The sequence below is a fragment of the Panthera tigris genome, chromosome C2 (genome assembly GCF_018350195.1).
Source record: "Panthera tigris isolate Pti1 chromosome C2, P.tigris_Pti1_mat1.1, whole genome shotgun sequence".
Classification (NCBI taxonomy): domain Eukaryota; kingdom Metazoa; phylum Chordata; class Mammalia; order Carnivora; family Felidae; genus Panthera; species Panthera tigris.
In genome coordinates this window covers 14,666,640-14,684,833 of record NC_056668.1, presented here as the reverse complement: position 1 = coordinate 14,684,833, position 18,194 = coordinate 14,666,640, and the positions used below count along the sequence as shown (strand labels likewise).

General features: G+C 38.8%; 1 protein-coding gene across 1 annotated transcript; it reads right to left on the bottom strand.

Moving 5' to 3' along the window:
• Positions 1–16,360: 16,360 nt before the first annotated feature.
• LOC102967262 (keratin-associated protein 26-1) lies at positions 16,361–17,295 on the bottom strand. Its single transcript, XM_007075051.2, has one exon. It carries the CDS (start codon positions 17,120–17,122, stop codon positions 16,571–16,573), a length of 552 nt encoding a protein of 183 aa, XP_007075113.2. The 5' UTR covers positions 17,123–17,295; the 3' UTR covers positions 16,361–16,570.
• Positions 17,296–18,194: the final 899 nt, after the last annotated feature.

Sequence of the window (18,194 nt, the reverse complement as noted above, 5' to 3'; positions counted from 1 at the left end):
TTTCTCGATTCCTGTACATTGATTTTATATCCTGTGACCTTGCTGAATTCATTTATCATTTAGCAGTTTTTTGGTGGAGTCTTTGGGGTTTTCCATGTAGAGTTTCCAGTTATCTGCAAAGAGTGAAAGTTAGACTTCTTCCTTGCCAGTTTGTGTGCCTTTTAATTCGTTTTGTTATCTGATTGCTGAAGCAAGAACTTCCAGTACTAAGTTGAAAAACAGTAGTGAGAGTGGACATCGCTGTCTTATTCCTGACCTTATGGAGAAGCCTCTTAGTTCTTCCCTATTGAAGATGATATTAACGGTGGGTCTTTCATATATGGCCTTTATGAGGTTGAGATATGTTCCTTCTAGCCCTACTTTCTTGAGAATTTTTATGGAGAAAACGTGCTGTCTTTCGTCAAATGCTTTTTCTGCATCTATTGAGACGATCATGTGGTTCTTATCCTTTCCTTTGTTAATGTGATGTATCACTTCGATTGACTTGTGGATATTGAACCACCCCTGCAGCCCCAGGATAAATCCCATTTGATCCTGGTGAACAATTTTTTAATGTATTTTTAAGTTCAACTTGCTAGTATCTTGTTGAGAATTTTTGCATCCATGTTCATCAGGGAAACTGGCCTTGTAATTCCCCTTTTTAGTGGGATCTTTGCCAGGTTTTGGAATCAAGGTAATGCACTACTATGTATTTATCCAAAGACTACAAAAATGCCGATTGGAAGGCCACATGCACCCCAATGTTTGATAGCAGCACTATCACTAGTAGCCAAATTATGGAAAGATCCCAAATGTCCACCAACTGGTGAATGGATAAAGAAGGTGTGGGTAATATATATATATATATATATATATATATATATATATATATATAACTACAGTGTATTATGCTAAGTGAGGCAAATAATAAGTCAGGCAAAGAAAGACAAATATACAGTTTCACTGATATGTGGAATTTAAGAAACACAACAAATGAACATGGGGAAGGGAAGGACAAATAAGATAAAAACACAGAGGGAAGCAAATCATAAGAGACCCTTAAATATAGAGAACAAACTGAGGGTTTCTGGAAGGGTGATGGGTGGGGGGATTTCAAGGAGGGCACTTGTAGGGATGAGCACTGAATGTTACATGTAAATGATGAATCACCAAATTCTACTCCTGAAACCATTATTACACTATATGTTAACTAACTTGGATTAAAAAAAAAAAGCAATATGGGAAACAAAGGCAAAAGAAAATACATTTCCTTACAACTTCGAAATAAGTGCCTCTTTCCCTCTTCCTTTTCATTGGTCTCTGTGGACAGCGTGTGGTTACCTGGGGTGTTTACATTTCAAAGACATGATAAGATTTACAGCTTCGAAGGAGAAACAAAGAATGCAAGTTTTCTTCTAGGCCTTTTGGGATAAAAGTCATTTAAAATTTTCTTCTGGAGCCCACAGCCTGGGTAGGCCAGCTGGCATTTTCAGGGTGTCCGCATACTCACGTCGTGGTCCACAAGCATGTAGCATATGGGCCACCCTTCTCACATAGAGATCTTTCACTGATGCCTCTTTCCCAAGGCCCATGTCTTCTGTCTCCTGGCTAGCTCACCAGTTGTTGGTTCCCAGCCTTCATGGGAGCTTCCTGGGTAAAATCTTAAACTGACCCCCAAAAGCAAAGGGCAGGGAGAGGCTAAAGAAAGAAACAGGTGACTCCATATTGTCAGGTAGCAGATTTGATAAACAGAGGAACTTTTGTTTAAGGCTTGTTCTGGCCTGCTGCAAGACGTATAGATTCTCTGCACCTGCCCACTAACTCTTACAAATTTATCTAGAAGCCTTAACTGGGTTCAGTTACATACCCAGTCCAGACAGCTCAACACCACATTTCTGTCTCAAGACTGTATCCTTAGGGCAGCTTCTGGATATGAAGTCATATGAAATGTACATTCGAAAGACAGGGGCAAGGAGGGGAGTCTCCAATTGCCCCCATCCAGCTCGTGGTCAACGAGCAGTCACATCATCTTGATGACCTCATCCAACAGGATGAATGGCCTGAACTGGAGACACAGAAAGTAGCAGAAACCAAGTGAGTTTCTGGAGACACAGAAAGTAGCAGAAACAAAGTCAATGTTCTCAAGGACACATGGCGGGGAGAAGGACATCAAGAGCTTTCACAGTTGCTGGGCTCACAGTTGGCTGGTTGGCAGCTGGTGGGCTCACCACAGTGCTCTTGACGGTAGTCCAGAAGCTAAGTTGGCAACTGCTGATTAATCTGAGGCCACTTCCACAGATTACTCTTCTAGAACAGAAGACAACAGATTTAGAAGGAAAAAAAAAAGTAATATAGCGATGGCTTCCCAAAGGGTAGGGGCTACCTTTTCCAGAGCAGAAGTTGTTGAAAGACTTGAAGTTATCAGAATGAGTTTCAGAAGAGTTATAGAGACTCTCTCAAATGTGATCGTTTCCTTTTGGGTACATTTTCTGTATGTCCTCAGAGCTACCTGGCACTTCTCTCTTGCTGAATTCTTTTACCTGACAGCATTACACGGATAGTTGTCCAGACACAAATGAAAATACCTTTCAACCTTGTCAACAAGTTTTACTTGTATTTTTCAAATATTCTTGTCCCAACGTATTTACCGTCATTCTTATTACTCCCAGCCAAGTGCAAGGGCATAACTAGCGGAAAGGGAATTCCTTCCCCAGAATCTAGTATAAGAAGGGAGAACGTAAGTATATGTATCCATAAGTGGTAAGACTATATATCAAAGAATAGGCTGGTGGCTCACAAAACAAGACTGACTACTCATCTTTGAAGGGTTCACAATTCTGGTTGTCAGCAAAATGAGAAAAGTACACACAATGTGGTGGAATTTTATAAACAAACTCTTCAAGATAAAATATTGCATTTATTCTAAAATTATATCCAGATTATAGCCACATGTAAGTTCCCCCATCAAAAAAAATACTGGCATGTAACATTCGAAATAATTAGAACACTCTCTACCTGAGGTGAAGTGGCTTTGAAAGGCCTGACAAACTGCAAATGTTTCCATAGATTGCCATGGCAACCAGTGAATTCACCAGGATTTGTTTGGAGGCTGCCCACATTTCTGCTTTATTTCTGTTTAGTTTATTATTTTTTTCTTTTCCATTTTTTTATCATTTATTTTTGAGAGACAGAAAGAGCACAAGTGGTGGAGGGGCAGAGAAAGAGAGGCACAGCATCCGAAGCAGGCTCCAGGCTCTGAGCTGTTAGCATAGGGCCCAACGCAGGGCTAGAACCCACGAACCATGAGATCATGACCTGAGCCGAAGTTGGACACTTAACTGACTGAGCCACCTAGGTATCCCTTAGTTTATTATTTCTTAAAATACTTTCTAACCTACCCAAATCACTATATATATACATATATATGTATATATTTATATAAATTTATTTATTTATTTTGAAAGAGAGAGATCATGCAGAAGGGACAGGGAGAGAGAGAGGGAGAGAGAGAATCTCAAGCAGGCTGTACACCAGCAGCATGGAGCCTGTTTCGTGGCTCGAACCCACAAACCAAGAGATCACGACCTGAGCAGAAGTTGAATGCTTAGTCAACTGTGCCACCCAGGTGCTCCCCGCACCCCCCTTATATTTTAAAGGCTTTTGATATGTTTCCAAATCCACATTTCTAACACGGTGGATGAGCATCAGATTCACCAAACGGTAAATGGTCTAATTTACACTTTTAGATGACTGGTGAGGTTTTCCTATTTTGGTATATTAGTATTGATTGTTTAGCTTTCTAGTGTTTGGATCTTGGTTGTCATTTTTAACATCATTTGTTAAACACATTTCTCAAGATGAGATTCTCTTATTCTCTTAGGAACCCAGAAGAAAATAAGCATTTAGAAAGAGCAGTTTAGATTGATTATTTATTGCCACACCCAACTTTGCTTTGAAAAACATGATGAGTTTTTAGGGGGAAAAAATAAAGTAGATTCCTGGACCTATCACTTAGAGGATTGTATTCAGAGTCATAATTGGCCCCAAGAACCTGATTTACTTTGCAGATACCTCTACAAAGCCTGGTTAAGGAGCCGCTGGATAAGAAAATCCCTTTGTCACTCACCAATGCTCAAAGTCTCTGATTAGCCATGCCTACATAAAATAAAAACAAACCCACTGCATTCCAGAGTTTAAGAGGAAAACTCTTTTCCATTTCAAAGAGTTTATTGTTGATGAAAGCTCTCATGGAACTTTCTGCAACTTTTAACTTTTTCAGAAAATGTCTCCCAATCCCCCACACATCAAATTGCTTTGATGTTTGGTGGACAGGTTATAGAACAGCACATTGGATTAAAGCTTTTTAAGAGTTCTGCTTCCAGAAGCATGAACATGCTAACGAAACTGCTCGTTTAGAGGCATACAAGATCCAGTAGTATGGGCACCCACGCAAATAAACCATGCCCAGTCTATGGCAACAACTCAAAAATATTTCTTGAATAAATGATGTTGAATGAATGCACGTGGAGATAGAATTTTAAACCAAGATCTTTGTTGTAGTTCCAGCAACAGTTTGAGATTCACCCCTGGGTGATCTCACTTTCCCTTTTCACCTCTCCTTCTCCCCACCTTTTTTTTTCTTCTTCTCCACCCTCTTTCCACATGACTGTAAAGGAAATAGAAATGTTGTTGTGTTACTGCGCTATTTCCTTCTAGTAATAAATGGCGTAATGGAGAATAGGTTTCTTCTACAAGAAACAAGATGCCAAGTATGCTTTAAAATATAGCCTTCTGTTCACCCTGCAGCCGAGAAAGTTCTGTAATCAATTCATAAATTTGTATTATAGATATATCTTGCAGGCCATCATCACCTCCCGAGATGCAGTTCATGCTGACTTGACAATACTGGATATTTATCAACCAATAAGAATTTCATAAAGAAAATGGAAAGTGCTGCTGTATTAATGGAGAAGGAAGGTTCATCAATACAACTGCTGATGGTGCAAATAGGAACAGGCAATGTGTTATGTGTGGGCCACATAGCATTTCCCTGTGTGTTCTCTCTTTTCCACTGTGTTGTGAGATCTGACAATGGTCTATTTATATCAGCAACCACAAGTGGTTTGCTTGCAGATGGAATTAAAAAGAATAGAAATGCGGAGAGGCAGCAAAATGTTTTTGCGTGTCCTCTCAATGTACCTCTGAAACCACTGACCTTAAGCGTCTAAACAAAGCTAAATTGCTCCTCTGAAGGTTCTATACATGATCCCTTATTGAGTAAACTCCATTTCCTTGGATCATAGAAATTAAAAAAAAAATTAACATTTTCAGCAAAGTTCTGATTTGAGTTCAGAAGAAAACCTAGTCTGCTCATCTAAGTACGTCTTATATTGAAGTCCTTACAGTCTTGTCTTTAACTTCTAAATAATTGTCAAAGAGGCAAGTAATCAAAGGATAACATTTATCATTTTAAGATTTTTTTTAAAGAATCATGGTGTCTTTTACCTCTGGATAAGAAAATAAGACAACAGTAGAGAAAATGCAAAGCTAAGACACCTATGATCCAGTACTCATTCTGAGTGAGGACACTTTACAATTTATGTCTCTAGTCAGCTGATTGAAGTCAACATGCATATCAAAAATGATGACAGAGACTTGTGTCTAAGGAAGTGTGACCTCCCATAACTGGAATTTCTATTGCTTTACGTTTTCGCCTGGGCTTATTTTCTAGAATCATTTGAATGTAAAGGTTTCTGTTTTTAAAAGGACGTGTTACATTTTGCTAAATAGTTGGACAAATGCATTGCGCCAGAGCTGGTCAGCAGGGCTGTGATTAAGAAAACAAGGAACAATGTTTTTAATATTGCTTCCGTTCACAGGTATAATTTAAAAGGCGCGACGCTGTTTTGCAATATAGTGCAATGCAATATAATATAATGCCACAGGCATGAAATAATGATATGGCACTTATTATTAACTTCACATTTATATTAACTTAGCATAGGGCATTAAGGAATTTACTACGTGGAATTAAATGCACTTTTTGAAGGGGCATAGAGTTCAATAATATTGTGATTAAATTGCTATAGAAAGTATGTTTGGATTAATTTTCTAATGCTGAAAAATTCTAACACCTGATTGAAAGATTTATCTATCAGATGTCCAATTTGTAGCATTGTTTCTCTGGATTCAAGTGAGGGACCTTTATCAGAGTGGCAAGTTTGACATAACACCATCTACAAAAGTGCTGTTCTTAAGTCCACCTTGTTGGAATATGAACTGGGAAGATTTTCTGTTAGTTCATCCTACAGCTTCTCAATGACAGTTTTTGTTGGTGGGGGGGGGGTTGTTGTTTGTGTGTGTGTTTTTGTTTTGTTTTGTTTTATGAATGACACAACATGCAGGTTCCTCATGTGATTAAGTAAACTAACTGCCTTCTCATAAGATCCTGAAGGCCCAGGTGTCACATAAAGGGCACCTCACCCACTTAGAAAAGGTCCCTGTGTTCCACAATATAAAAATATCAGAGTATGCATAGGACATGGGTGCTTTCATTAACCCACAGGATTTTTCTTAATTAACTGTATTTATCAAGGCAATTGCTAGATACCCAAAGTATAAATAACTTCACGTTTTATTTTGTAAGTAAATTTTAGTTTTCCTTTTTAGATATTTCCCAGCACAAATTAGGCAGGCAGAGATAAGAACACCTGCCTTCATTTCAGTGCACAGCCCAAACTTTCAACATCTGTCTTCCCAATAAAAAAAATACAAAAATGGTCATGACAAACATACTAGCAATAATGAATATTCATTAATGACACATGTTTGTTTGGCCAAGAAAGTATATTAAAATATGCTGAGCAACGTCCCATACAATAAAAGGTAATGCAATCGATAAAAAGGAGCAGAAATATCAAAATAGTTGAGAGAAGAAAAGTCCTGGGACCTTTATATAAGCTCATAACAATATTTAAGTGTTGCCATGGTAATACATCAGAAAAGTTATAAAATTAATATTTCCTTTGAAAAATTTTTGAAGCTTAAAATTAGGGTTACCGTAACATCTTGATGTATATATTTTTCGTGAATGTTGACCTTCGCAAGATGTTTATAAGGTCATACTTGAGTAGCTTTGTACTGAAGGTTATGAACCACAACAGCCAAGGGTGTTGGAAGGTATTGGACACTGTAAGAGAAAGGTAATTACACTTTCTTACCTGGCTAAGAAGGGCGCTTCCATATGGTGCCCTTCTGATCTCAAGCTCACTATGCTTCTCATTTCCACCATTTTGAGAGTTACCCACATGATGGATTGTTCTGTGACAAAATAACTCTGACGGATCTCTCTGAAAGCTCAAACCTTGTTGTACATAGTTGCATTCAGCCAGTTCAGTAAACATATGAATGAGAGGAAGATATGGTGTTAAAACATCTGGAGAAGAATGTTGTCACCTATTCCCGCATGGTCGCTGACACATTCCATACAGCCCAAATTCTTAACCAGCCCTCTGCTCCTCTTCCTCAGGGTCTTTTACCTTACAAAATCTTAGGTTAGAACCCAGGGTTGCTCCAGTAAAACGCCAGGCTAATGACTGACTAACAAATGCTAAAAATTATAGTTTAAAATTCTTTTTAAAGATCTTCTTGTTCTTGTTTTTATGTGATAAGAACCACTCTGAGTCTTACTGTCCCGAAAAGATGCTATGATTCATTGCTAATATAGGCGAATTGGCCACCCATCTGGTTGTGTTCACTTCACTTTTGGCAAACAACCAAAGCTTGTTACACACAGCTTGTTTCGCTACACCTGATGGAGTTGATGACCCTGTTATCAGCAAGAGTGTCTAATATATTGAATATATTGGCAAATTCTGGTGCTGCCTTTGATTCACTGGCCGTCCTGCAGCCATACTCACCTCCTTCTGTTCCGAATACTCCACAAATGTGTGTCTTTGATCTTGCCTTCCATGCCTGAAACATACCTCCCTCAGTTCATCACAAGGCACTCTCTTTCTAATCCAATCAGTTATAATGCATATGTAATTTTTTAAAAGACAAAATGCCTCTATGTTGGAAATATCTATATCCCCCTGTTTATAAATACCCTTTTCACTCCCTTTATACCACTTTGTCCACTCTAACATCACCCTATTCCTGATCACTCTTTACCATCTATTTCTGTCCCTCCCCCAGATTGAGTGTAAGCTCCAGAAGGGAAGCAATAGTATCATGTTTATCACTGTCATGTTTATCACTCTCGTCCCAGCACCCGGAAGAGAACTTGGCACATGATAGGAATTCTTTACATATGTACGAAACAATGGTGCCCACTGAAATAACTTCCGGGTGCTTCTAACGTATTAATCAAATGATACAATGAAATATTGACTGACTTGTAAATCTGAACCAACTCTTAAATTGTTTAATTTCAGCTTAGGTTTGAGCTTCCTAAATCAGTGGTTTGCTGTTTGTCATTAAAATTTGCAAGTTCTCAGCCATTATTACTTCAATTATCTCTTTTTCTGTTTCTTTTTCTCTCTTTCTATTTATTTTTGAGAGAGAGACAGAGACAGAGACAGAGCGTGAGCAGGGGAGGGACAGAGTGAGAGAGAGAGACACAGAATCTGAAGCAGGCTTCAGGCTCTGAGCTGGCAGTACAGAGCCCAACACGGGGCTCGAACTCACAAACCACGAGATCATGACCTAAGCCGAAATCGGAAGCTTAACTGACTGAGCCATGCAGGCACAGTATTTAAGTAGATTTTCTCAATCATCTCAGAGGAACTATCTTCCCTACTACCTACCCTCCTCCCCAAATAGCAAAAGACTTGTTTAATGATCTGAACGATGAAAATAACAATAGCTAGGTAGCCATGCCACTGCATATGTTTTTTTTCAGATCAATTAACAATGGGAAAAATGAAAAAGGTTATTTTATATGCTTATTTCTTCTCCACTCTTCTTTCTTTCTTTATATGGAGCAGAGTTTCTGACATGTAATTTTTTTTCTCCCCAAAGAACTTCTTTCAACAATTTTTTGCAGGGGACTTCTGCTGGCAATGAATCCCCCAGGTTTTGTTTGTCTGAAAAAATCTTTACTCTCCTTCACTTTTAAAGGATAATTTCATTGGATATAGGATTCTAGGTTAGTGTTGTTGTTGTTGTTGTTTTTTTCTTTCAACGTGTTAAGTATTTCACTCCACTCTCTCTTGCCTATGTGATTTCTGACAAGAAGTCCACTACAGTTCTTATTTCCTCTCAATAAGTTGTTTTTTCTCTGGCTTTTTTTCAAGATTTGTTTTCCTGTAGATTGATTATGATGTGAGGGGGTATAATGTTCTTTTTGCTTCGTTTTGGTTTTAATGCTGCTTAGGGTTTGAGCTTCCAAAATCAGTGGTTTGCTGTTTGTCATTAAAATTTGCAAGTTCTCAGCCATTATTAACTGAATTTTCTCTTTTTCTGTTTCTTTCTTTCTTCTCCCTTTGGTATTCTAATTATGCCAATCACGCCAAAAGTCTGCCATACCTTTTGAAATTTTCCCACAGATCTTACAAGCTCTGTTATGTTTTTTGTTTGTTTTTTTTTTTTTCATTCTCTTTTCTCTTTGCACTTCAGTTTGGGAAGTTTCTATTGACCTATCTTCAAGTTTACGGATTCTTTGCTTGACCATGTCCAGTCTACTGTTAAAATGGTCAAAGACATTCTTCATTTTTGTTACAGTGTTTGTGATTTCTAGCATTTTTTACTCTTTCTTCAAACTCTATCTCTGCTTATATTAGCCATATGTTCTTGAATGTTGCCTACTTTTCCACTGGAGCTTTGAAAGTAATAATAAGAATTACTTTAATTTCCTGTCTGATAATTCCAATATTTACGTCATATCTGAATTTGAGAGTTTTCGTTTGCTTGTTTTCCTTTTTAAATGTTTATTTATTTATTTTGAGACAGCGTGAGCCAGGGAAGGGCAGAGAGAGAGGGAGGGAAAGAATCTTAAGCAGCCTCCAGGCTCAGTGCAGACCCTGACGCAGGCCTGGATCTCATGACCCCAAGACCAGGACCTGAGCTGATATCAAGAGTCTGATGTTTAACCAATGGAGCCATCCAAGCACCCCTGAATCTGAGTCTGATACTAACTTTTACCCTGGAGACTGTGGGTCTTACGGCTTTCTGGTGTGCCTTGTAACTTTGTTGAAAGTCAGGCAAGTTGCATTGGATGTTAGGAACTGAGGTAAATGGGCCTTTGGTGTGAGGCTTGCAGTTAAGCTGCCTAAGATTCAGGCTCTATTTGATATTTGCTACAGCTCTAGGTGCCAGAAGATTAAGATTTTTCTAGTATGTATGTATGTATGTATGTATTTATTTATTTATTTAGGGGTCTCTGGCATTGGGCTTTGTATGTACTCCTCCTCAGAGAGAAGCTTCACCATGTACTTCTTTCAGTTGCTATCCACTGTTATTATGCTGCAGGCCTGTTAGTATGGCCACAAAATAGGGGGGAGGGGAAGCATTCTATTATAATTAAAACTCAATCTTTCAGTGGGCCTGTGTCCCTGAGCTTGACTTTCTTAAGTGCTTCTTCGTTTCTGCACCTCCTGCCTGCCACTAACGTGAGTCAGGAAAGCTGGTCACTTCCTCAGGTTGGGTAAAGCTCTGGTAAAGTTTTTCTTCCAGAAGAGTGGGAATTTGCTATGGAGGAAGTAGATGTTGGTCTTCTTCACTAGGATTACTCCTTCCTTCCTTTGAGGGCATCTTCCTTGATTCTTCATTATGAGAACGTGTGGTGGGGTCCTTGGTGGTAAAGCATATGAAGTGTGGGGCATCCCTAAGACTGTGGCCCCCCCGGAGGCCCTTATCCTCATGTTGGTTCACACTCAGCCCCCAGCAATTCCTCAAAATTATGGAACCTTCCTATCAAGTTATGTTTTCAGCATAACTTTCTGCTCTAGGTAAGCAGGCTTCAGCTGTGATTCTCTGGGTTCCCTTGTTTCTCCAAGTTTTGAGATGGCACTTTTCCATGCAAATTCATTTCTCTGGTGGGTCCAGGAAAATTTATTGGTTTTCAAGTTGTCCATTTTGTTTTTGTTTTTGTTTTTGTTTTTGTTGTTTGTTTTTTAAGCTTACTTATTTTTGAGACAGAGAAAGCAAGCAAGGGAGGGGCAGAAAGAGAGGGAGAGAGAGAATCTTAAGCAGGGTCTGCCCTGTCAGTGCAGAGCCCAACACGCGGCTTGATCTCATGGTTTGAGAGATCATGAACTGAACTAAAATCAAGAGTCTGATACTTAACCAACTGAGCCACCCAGGCTTCCTAAAGCTGTCCACATTTTTCTTGTTATGAGAGAGAAGTGATGATTTCATGCTCTTTACATGTTGGAACCAAAATTGGAAGTCCCCAGGGGCGCCTGGGTGGCTCAGGCGGTTCAGCATCCGACTTCAGCTCAGGTCATGATCTCACGGTTCATGGGTTTGAGCCTCACGTCGGGCTCTGCGCTGACAGCTCAGAGCCTGAAGCCTGCTTCTGATTCTGTGTCTCCTTCTCTCTCTGCCCCTCCCCTGCTCATGCTCTGTCTCTCTCTGTCTCTCAAAAATAAATAAAGGTAAGATAAAAAATAATACTTCAAAATTGGAAGTCCCCACATTCCTTAAGAGTTGCCCCCAGTGGCTTCACCTTCTCCAATTTTCTAGAAAATTACCCTATGAGAAATTATTCCTCAGTGGAGAATGAAAAAACTACTGTTTATGTTGAGAAGTGATTATACACAATTAAGTCTTGAGAAAAAAAAATACTCAGTTCCAAATTCTACCCTCAAAATATCTGAACAATCTGTTACACTAACACTGCATTTTTTCCCTCACGTATGCCTGATTTAAAGACTTAGCTAATCATTATTCTAGTTTAAATATTTATTTTCCCTTAATCTATTTCAGGCAAGATAAGAAACAAGAAGATTCTGTCTGATTTTGAACTTCAGGGACAAGCTTCATAATTAGTTATGATGACGACCTAACATGCATTCTTGATTAGAGTTCATATAGGAAGGGCAAAATAATATTTGAGCTCCTGGTTTAACAAGAGAAAGCCAGTTCTTGTGACAGCCAGTTTGACGACGACTATATCCGGAGGATTAATTGCAATCAACTTGTTGGTGCTTAGATATTAATAAAGAATATTTGTGTGTGTGTGGAAAAAAAGCTTAAACACCTATTCTCCCCTTATATTAGCCAGGGCAGATGTACCTAGGAAGCCAGAAGGCAATAAATATCAGCTAATATATTGACCTGAAATTAATCAAATAAATTTTTGTTCTGTAATCATAATGTAGCTTACTAGAGAAACATGGGTTTGAGAAAACTTCAAAAATAAATCCCAGATCAGTAATTTACAATGTGTATGATCTTGGGTAAATTAGGAACAATTATAACTACCTTGCTGTATATTAAAATAATTAAGTTAATTTAAATAAGAATCATGATCTTGAGCTGGCAATACAAAATTATCACATGTGAAACAATCTATAAATATTAGCAGGTCCTATGTAGTCATGAGATATTCCATATGGAATTTTTCTTAAAATGCAATTGTTTGAATTCTATACTATGGGGATATGAGAAGTGAATACAGGTTTTCAGCCAACCTTGGGAAACACAGCACACAATAAAACTCCAAAGGAAAAACCCCAACATGTACAAGTTCTCGTCAGTACTCTCCCAGATTTAAATACTTCTTTCCCTGGCCTCCTCAACCATCTGACCAAAATGTAATTTATTTAAGTTAAAATCAACAAACATTTTCAGAGATCCTGGTCATTACTGATACAAAGGCAGCCTTCAAAGAATCGAAAGTCTAGAGAAGAGTTTAAAAATGCAAATAAAACAATGAAAAATTAAGCATGATATTGATGTAAGAATAGACAGTGAATAGAATAGAGTCTAGATATAGACACATCCATATACTTGATTTATGAAAACAAGGGCACTGAAATGCAATGCTGTAAGAAAAGGGGGCATCTTTTAGAAGATGGTGGAGGTTCACCTGGAATTTTGGCCCCTACTACACAACACATATGCACACATCAATTTTATATTGATGGTATATTTAAATGCTGAAGGCAAAACAAAAAAGAAAAAAAATTTTCTAAAGTTACTATGTAGAATACTCATTAATTTGGGGTAAACAAAGATTTCTTACAATCGGTAAAAGATTTTAAAAGATCAATACACTGGATTAACTTAAACTAAGGAATTTCTATTAATTTAAAGACACCAGTAAAAACATGACAAGATAAGTAGGGATATGGAAGAAGATAGTCAAAATATATCCACTCAACAAAAAGCTAATATAGAGACTACGTAAAGAATTCTTTCCATCCTTAAAACAGACATATTAAAAAATCACCAAAAGACACAAATGGTTACTTTACCAAAAAAAAAAAAAAAAAAAAAAAAGAAGGACATTCAGATGGCAAAGAAACATTTAAAAATGTTCTCAATATGACGAGTCATCAGGGGATTCAAAATAAAACCAACATTTTTCATAACTACATACTCACAAGAATAGCTAAATGCAAACATACTGACCATTGCAAGTATTGATGAAGATATAGAGGAACTTAATTCTCATGCTCTGATAGTAGAAATCAGTACTGATACAACTGTAGGGCATCGCCATGTTCTGGTGTAGAATAAGGCTGAACAGGCACATCCCATATAATTTATCAATCCCACTCCTAAATATATTACATATATATAATCCATACCTCCATAATGTATGGCAAAAGATAGGTGCAAGAATAAAAAACTATTCTCTACATTCTTTCTTTTTTTTTTTTTTTTTTTTCTCTACATTATTTCTAATCTAAACTGGAAACAACCCTGCAGAATGGATCAATAAATTTTGGTGCTTTAGTACCTTGAATATTATACATCAAGAAAAATAAACTGACTACTGGTATATATAAAACAGCATGGAAGAATCTCACAAACACAGTATCTAAGAAATGACACTAGAGATAAGTGGGTACATACTGTATTATAATTTCATTTTAAAGTTCAAGAACAGGCAAAACTCACATATGGGTTAGATGTCAGAATAATGGCTACCTCTGTGGAATAATGATTTGTGCACAAGTTAGTATGTTACATTTCAACTACAATTCCACTTAAATTTATCTTTTTATGTTAATTTATTTATTTTGAGAGAGAGAGAGAGAGAGAGAGAGAGAGAGAGAATGAACAGCAGAGGGGGCAGAGAAAGAGGGAGAGAGTGAATCCCAAGCAGGCTCTGTTCTGTCGGCGTGGAGCCCGATGCAGGGCTCAATCCCACAAACCATGAGATCATGACCTGAGCCAAAATCAAGAGTCAGACGCTAAGCCACCTGAGCCACCCAAACACCACCACTTAAAATTGTTTTTAAAATAAGCAGTCCAGAAACATCAACAATAGAAGTATGTTCAAGATAATAGCAGGCTAAGTCAAGATGTCATTTACTCTTTAGGTTAAGAAGTAAGGAAAGGGTTAGGAAAGACTTCAAAAAAATAAAGGGCACAGGGACACCTGGGTGACTCAGTCAGTTAGGATTCCAAGTCTTGATTTTGGCTCAGGTCATGATCTCATGGTTCATGGGATTGAGCCCCGCATTGTGCTCTGCCCTGACAGCATGGATCCTGCTTGAGATTCTCTCTCTCCTGTTCTTTCTCTCTCTCTCAAAATAAATAAAAAAACACTTTTAAAAAATAAAAATTAAAGGGTGCAGATGTCACAAACTCAAAATATCTGGGAGAGACAGGCAGGTAAGGCAAAAGAATAAACAAGAATGGATTTTACAATAGCAGCATGAACCTGAATGGGAGGGACCGGCATTCAGCTGTATGTCAGAAGGTCCATAAGGAGGCGTGGGTTCCGAGAACCTGAGACATATGCCTTGTCTAAAGGAAACAGCTACTAGTTAGTTTCTGGAAAGCATTGTCTTTCCTGCATGCTGACATAGTTTCTAGATAGTCTGCTTCTTCAGAAACATTAACATCATGCCTTGACAGTTTAGTTTTATTTTAATTTGTAAAATATATAACTATACACATTTTGAGAGAGGGAAAATGTATTTTAATACAGATATGCCCCACAGTATATGCCTTTGGTAAATACTGAGATAGTTCAGGTTGATCTTGTCCAGGTCTCTATCTCTGTGTCTGCACAGGGCAGTTTAAGTTATAGTAGGTAGGTAATGAAATTGTTGCTGGATAAATCAACAATTTAATAAATGAAGTTGAACTGTGCTTTTATTTTATTTTTAATGTTTATGTATTTTTGAGAGACAGAGAGAGAGAGAGACAGACAGACAGAGCACAAGCAGGAGAGGAACAGAGAGGGAGGGAGACACAGAAGCCTAAGCAGGCTCCAGGCTCTGAGATGTCAACACAGAGCCAGAAGCAGGGCTTGAACTCACAAACCGTGAGATCATGACCTGAGCTGGAGGCAGCCACCTAACCGACTGAGCCACCCAGGCTCCCCTGACCTGTGTTTTTAAAAGTGAGTACAAGTTTTCAAAGTAGATTGATCAGAAGTACATCCTGGCTTTGATGACGAGATGTGCAGAAGGGTAGATAATTGTAAAACACAGATGTTCGAAGCCTTACATGTAAGTCAGAATTGCCAGAGCTTGGTGTTGGCAATGTTGAGAAGGGGATGAAGCCAGAGAGATGGGACGGGGAGGAAGGCAATGAGGGAAAACAGATTCATGATCAGGCATTTGCATTTTTATTATATGATAATAGAGCATAGGAAGCCATCAAAGGCTTAAGGTTCAGTGAAACATGGTTCAGTTTGCAATTAGAAGGGAGATTTGGATGGAAGTACGTTCATTGGGTGAGAGAGATCAGTAAAATGTTCCTGTTGAGAAGTCAAAATAACTTCCACCAAGGGCTTTTTGGGTCTCTTAAGTACATAGGATCAGAGATCTAGAAAGAAGCTTGAGGAATAAACCATCAAGCTATTCCCTCAATGTCAGATAAGAGCATATGGTTGAGAAACCCATGTACTATTCACTTATCGTACAAGCAGTTTTAGTTGGTCGTTTCTGTGTTAAAATGAAATTATGAAAGGGGTGCCTGGCTGGCTCAGTTGGTTAAGTGTCCGACTTCAGTTCAGCTCATGATTTCCCGGTTCATGAGTTCGAGCCCCGCATCAGGGTCTCTGCTGCCAGCGCAGATCTTGCTTCGGATCCTGTGTCTCCCTGCCTCCCTGCCCACCCCCCTCAAAAATAAATAAACATTAAAAAAAGTATTTAAAAAAAACCAAAATAATGAAAGACAAACTGAAGAACCAGCTTCTTAATTTTGACTTAATCCAATTTATTTCAACGTGAACCGAATAAATTCTTCCCGCATCTGAATGACATTGAACCGCGTTGTACATCAAATAACTTTATGCCAAGGAGAGATGAATAAAAAGATAAAAATATGAAAGGAGGGGCTTGAACTACATCAGGCACAGTAAAAGCAAGGAAAGGCACTATTAGGAAAGAACCCAAAGTCCCCAGAGTTTGCATTTTTGTCCTGGATCCTTAGCATATGATTATTAAGTGGAACAAGGAAGCTACTGGCCTCCCAGGGCAGAGCAGGATGGACGGCAGGTGTTGTACACGTGGGTCAGAGGTTGGCACCCACCGAGGAGAGGACGCAGAGGTCTGAGGCCACTTGGCACAACGTGAAGCGATTGAGGATTGCAGGGCAAACAGCTCAAGGGGCGGCATCCGTAAGTAGGGAGGCTGAGGGGTCGGCAGCTGCTGGACACATAGCTCAGAGGCCGGTAGGAGATGGGGACACAGGAGCCAGAGACGTAAGAACCGGCAGGAAGAAAAGTGGTTCCTTGGCAGGGTCTGGACACGTAGTAAGTAGTAGAAGGGCAGCAAGAAGTTTCGAAGTTGCTGGGCTCGTGGGGGGCTGGCTGGCCGCTGGTTGCTTCATTGCAGGCCTCTTGGCAGTTGTCCAGAGGCCGGAGATGGCCTTGACAGTTACTGGGCAAGCAGAGGACATCGCCACAGCTCACGCCCGTGGAACAGAGGGTGATGGAGGACGTGAGCGGAAGATGGCAGGGATTGCTGAGGGATCCCAAGCCGTAGTTGGTGGAGCAGTTGTGACAAGACATCGCGAGGTTCCGAAGGTGGGTTGTGGTTGAGTGGAGAGATGCGAGTGTCTTCGGGTTTCACCGTGTCCCTCACTTGGTTCCACCCTTATATATCCCTAGAAGGTGGCGATTGTGTACACAGACTCTCTTCCTCCTCCTTGTAGGAAGCTGCATCGGAACTCTTCATTATAGTCCAGGAAGTGGTGTCCCCAGCGCCCATAAAGCTGGACGTTCCATCCATTGTGATTAAGGAGATCTAGAAAGAAGTGCGACTGAATTTTAAGAGGATCGCGACTTCTTAAATTACCCAATGAAAACAGACGCGTTTGAAGGTCATTCGCGTAATCCAATTACAACCACCACTACACAAACATTCCTACAATTCCTCCCTTGGAATTGCCTTTCGGACTTGAAAAGTTGTAGCAACATCCTCTGGAACAGCAGCAAATGATCTCTCTTTGAGGGGCAATTCTATTCTTTTTGCAAATGGTCAGCAGTAAGAAACGTGAAAGCAAGTATGTGGCAAAGGAATGTGAAAAATTCTATAACCTATATGATTCGGAGCAGAAAAAGTGTAAATGTGGTATAATATGGAAAATTTCAACGTGCCTAAATTGGTGTTTTGCTTTATTTTAGAACCCTGGTAGAAAATGGCTTCCCATCAAAATATTTTTATTTGAAATAGCCATACTCATATTATTCATTTTAATTAACAGAGTACTGCTAAAACTTAGTTTATGTTTAAAGTATTCTTAATATAGATAAATAAGATGGGCTCAGTTAAAAATATGAATAGTTCTGTGAACAAAAGCAAATAAAGGAAACAAATCCCTCAAAGAAAGCAGAACAACATGACATTTTTAATACTTAGTATAGGTTTACATATTTCATGCTTACGTTCCAATTGAAAACTAATGTTCTTAGTAAAAAACAAACAAAAAATAAATAAAACAAAACAAAACAAAAACAAAAACAATAGAAATAATGACTTAGACCTGGACATAGGTTTAGTTTTGCTTCTTACATTGATTCTGATGTCCATTTCCACAAAACAGCTTCTAAACTATTTCACACAGGAAATAGTGTCAGAATA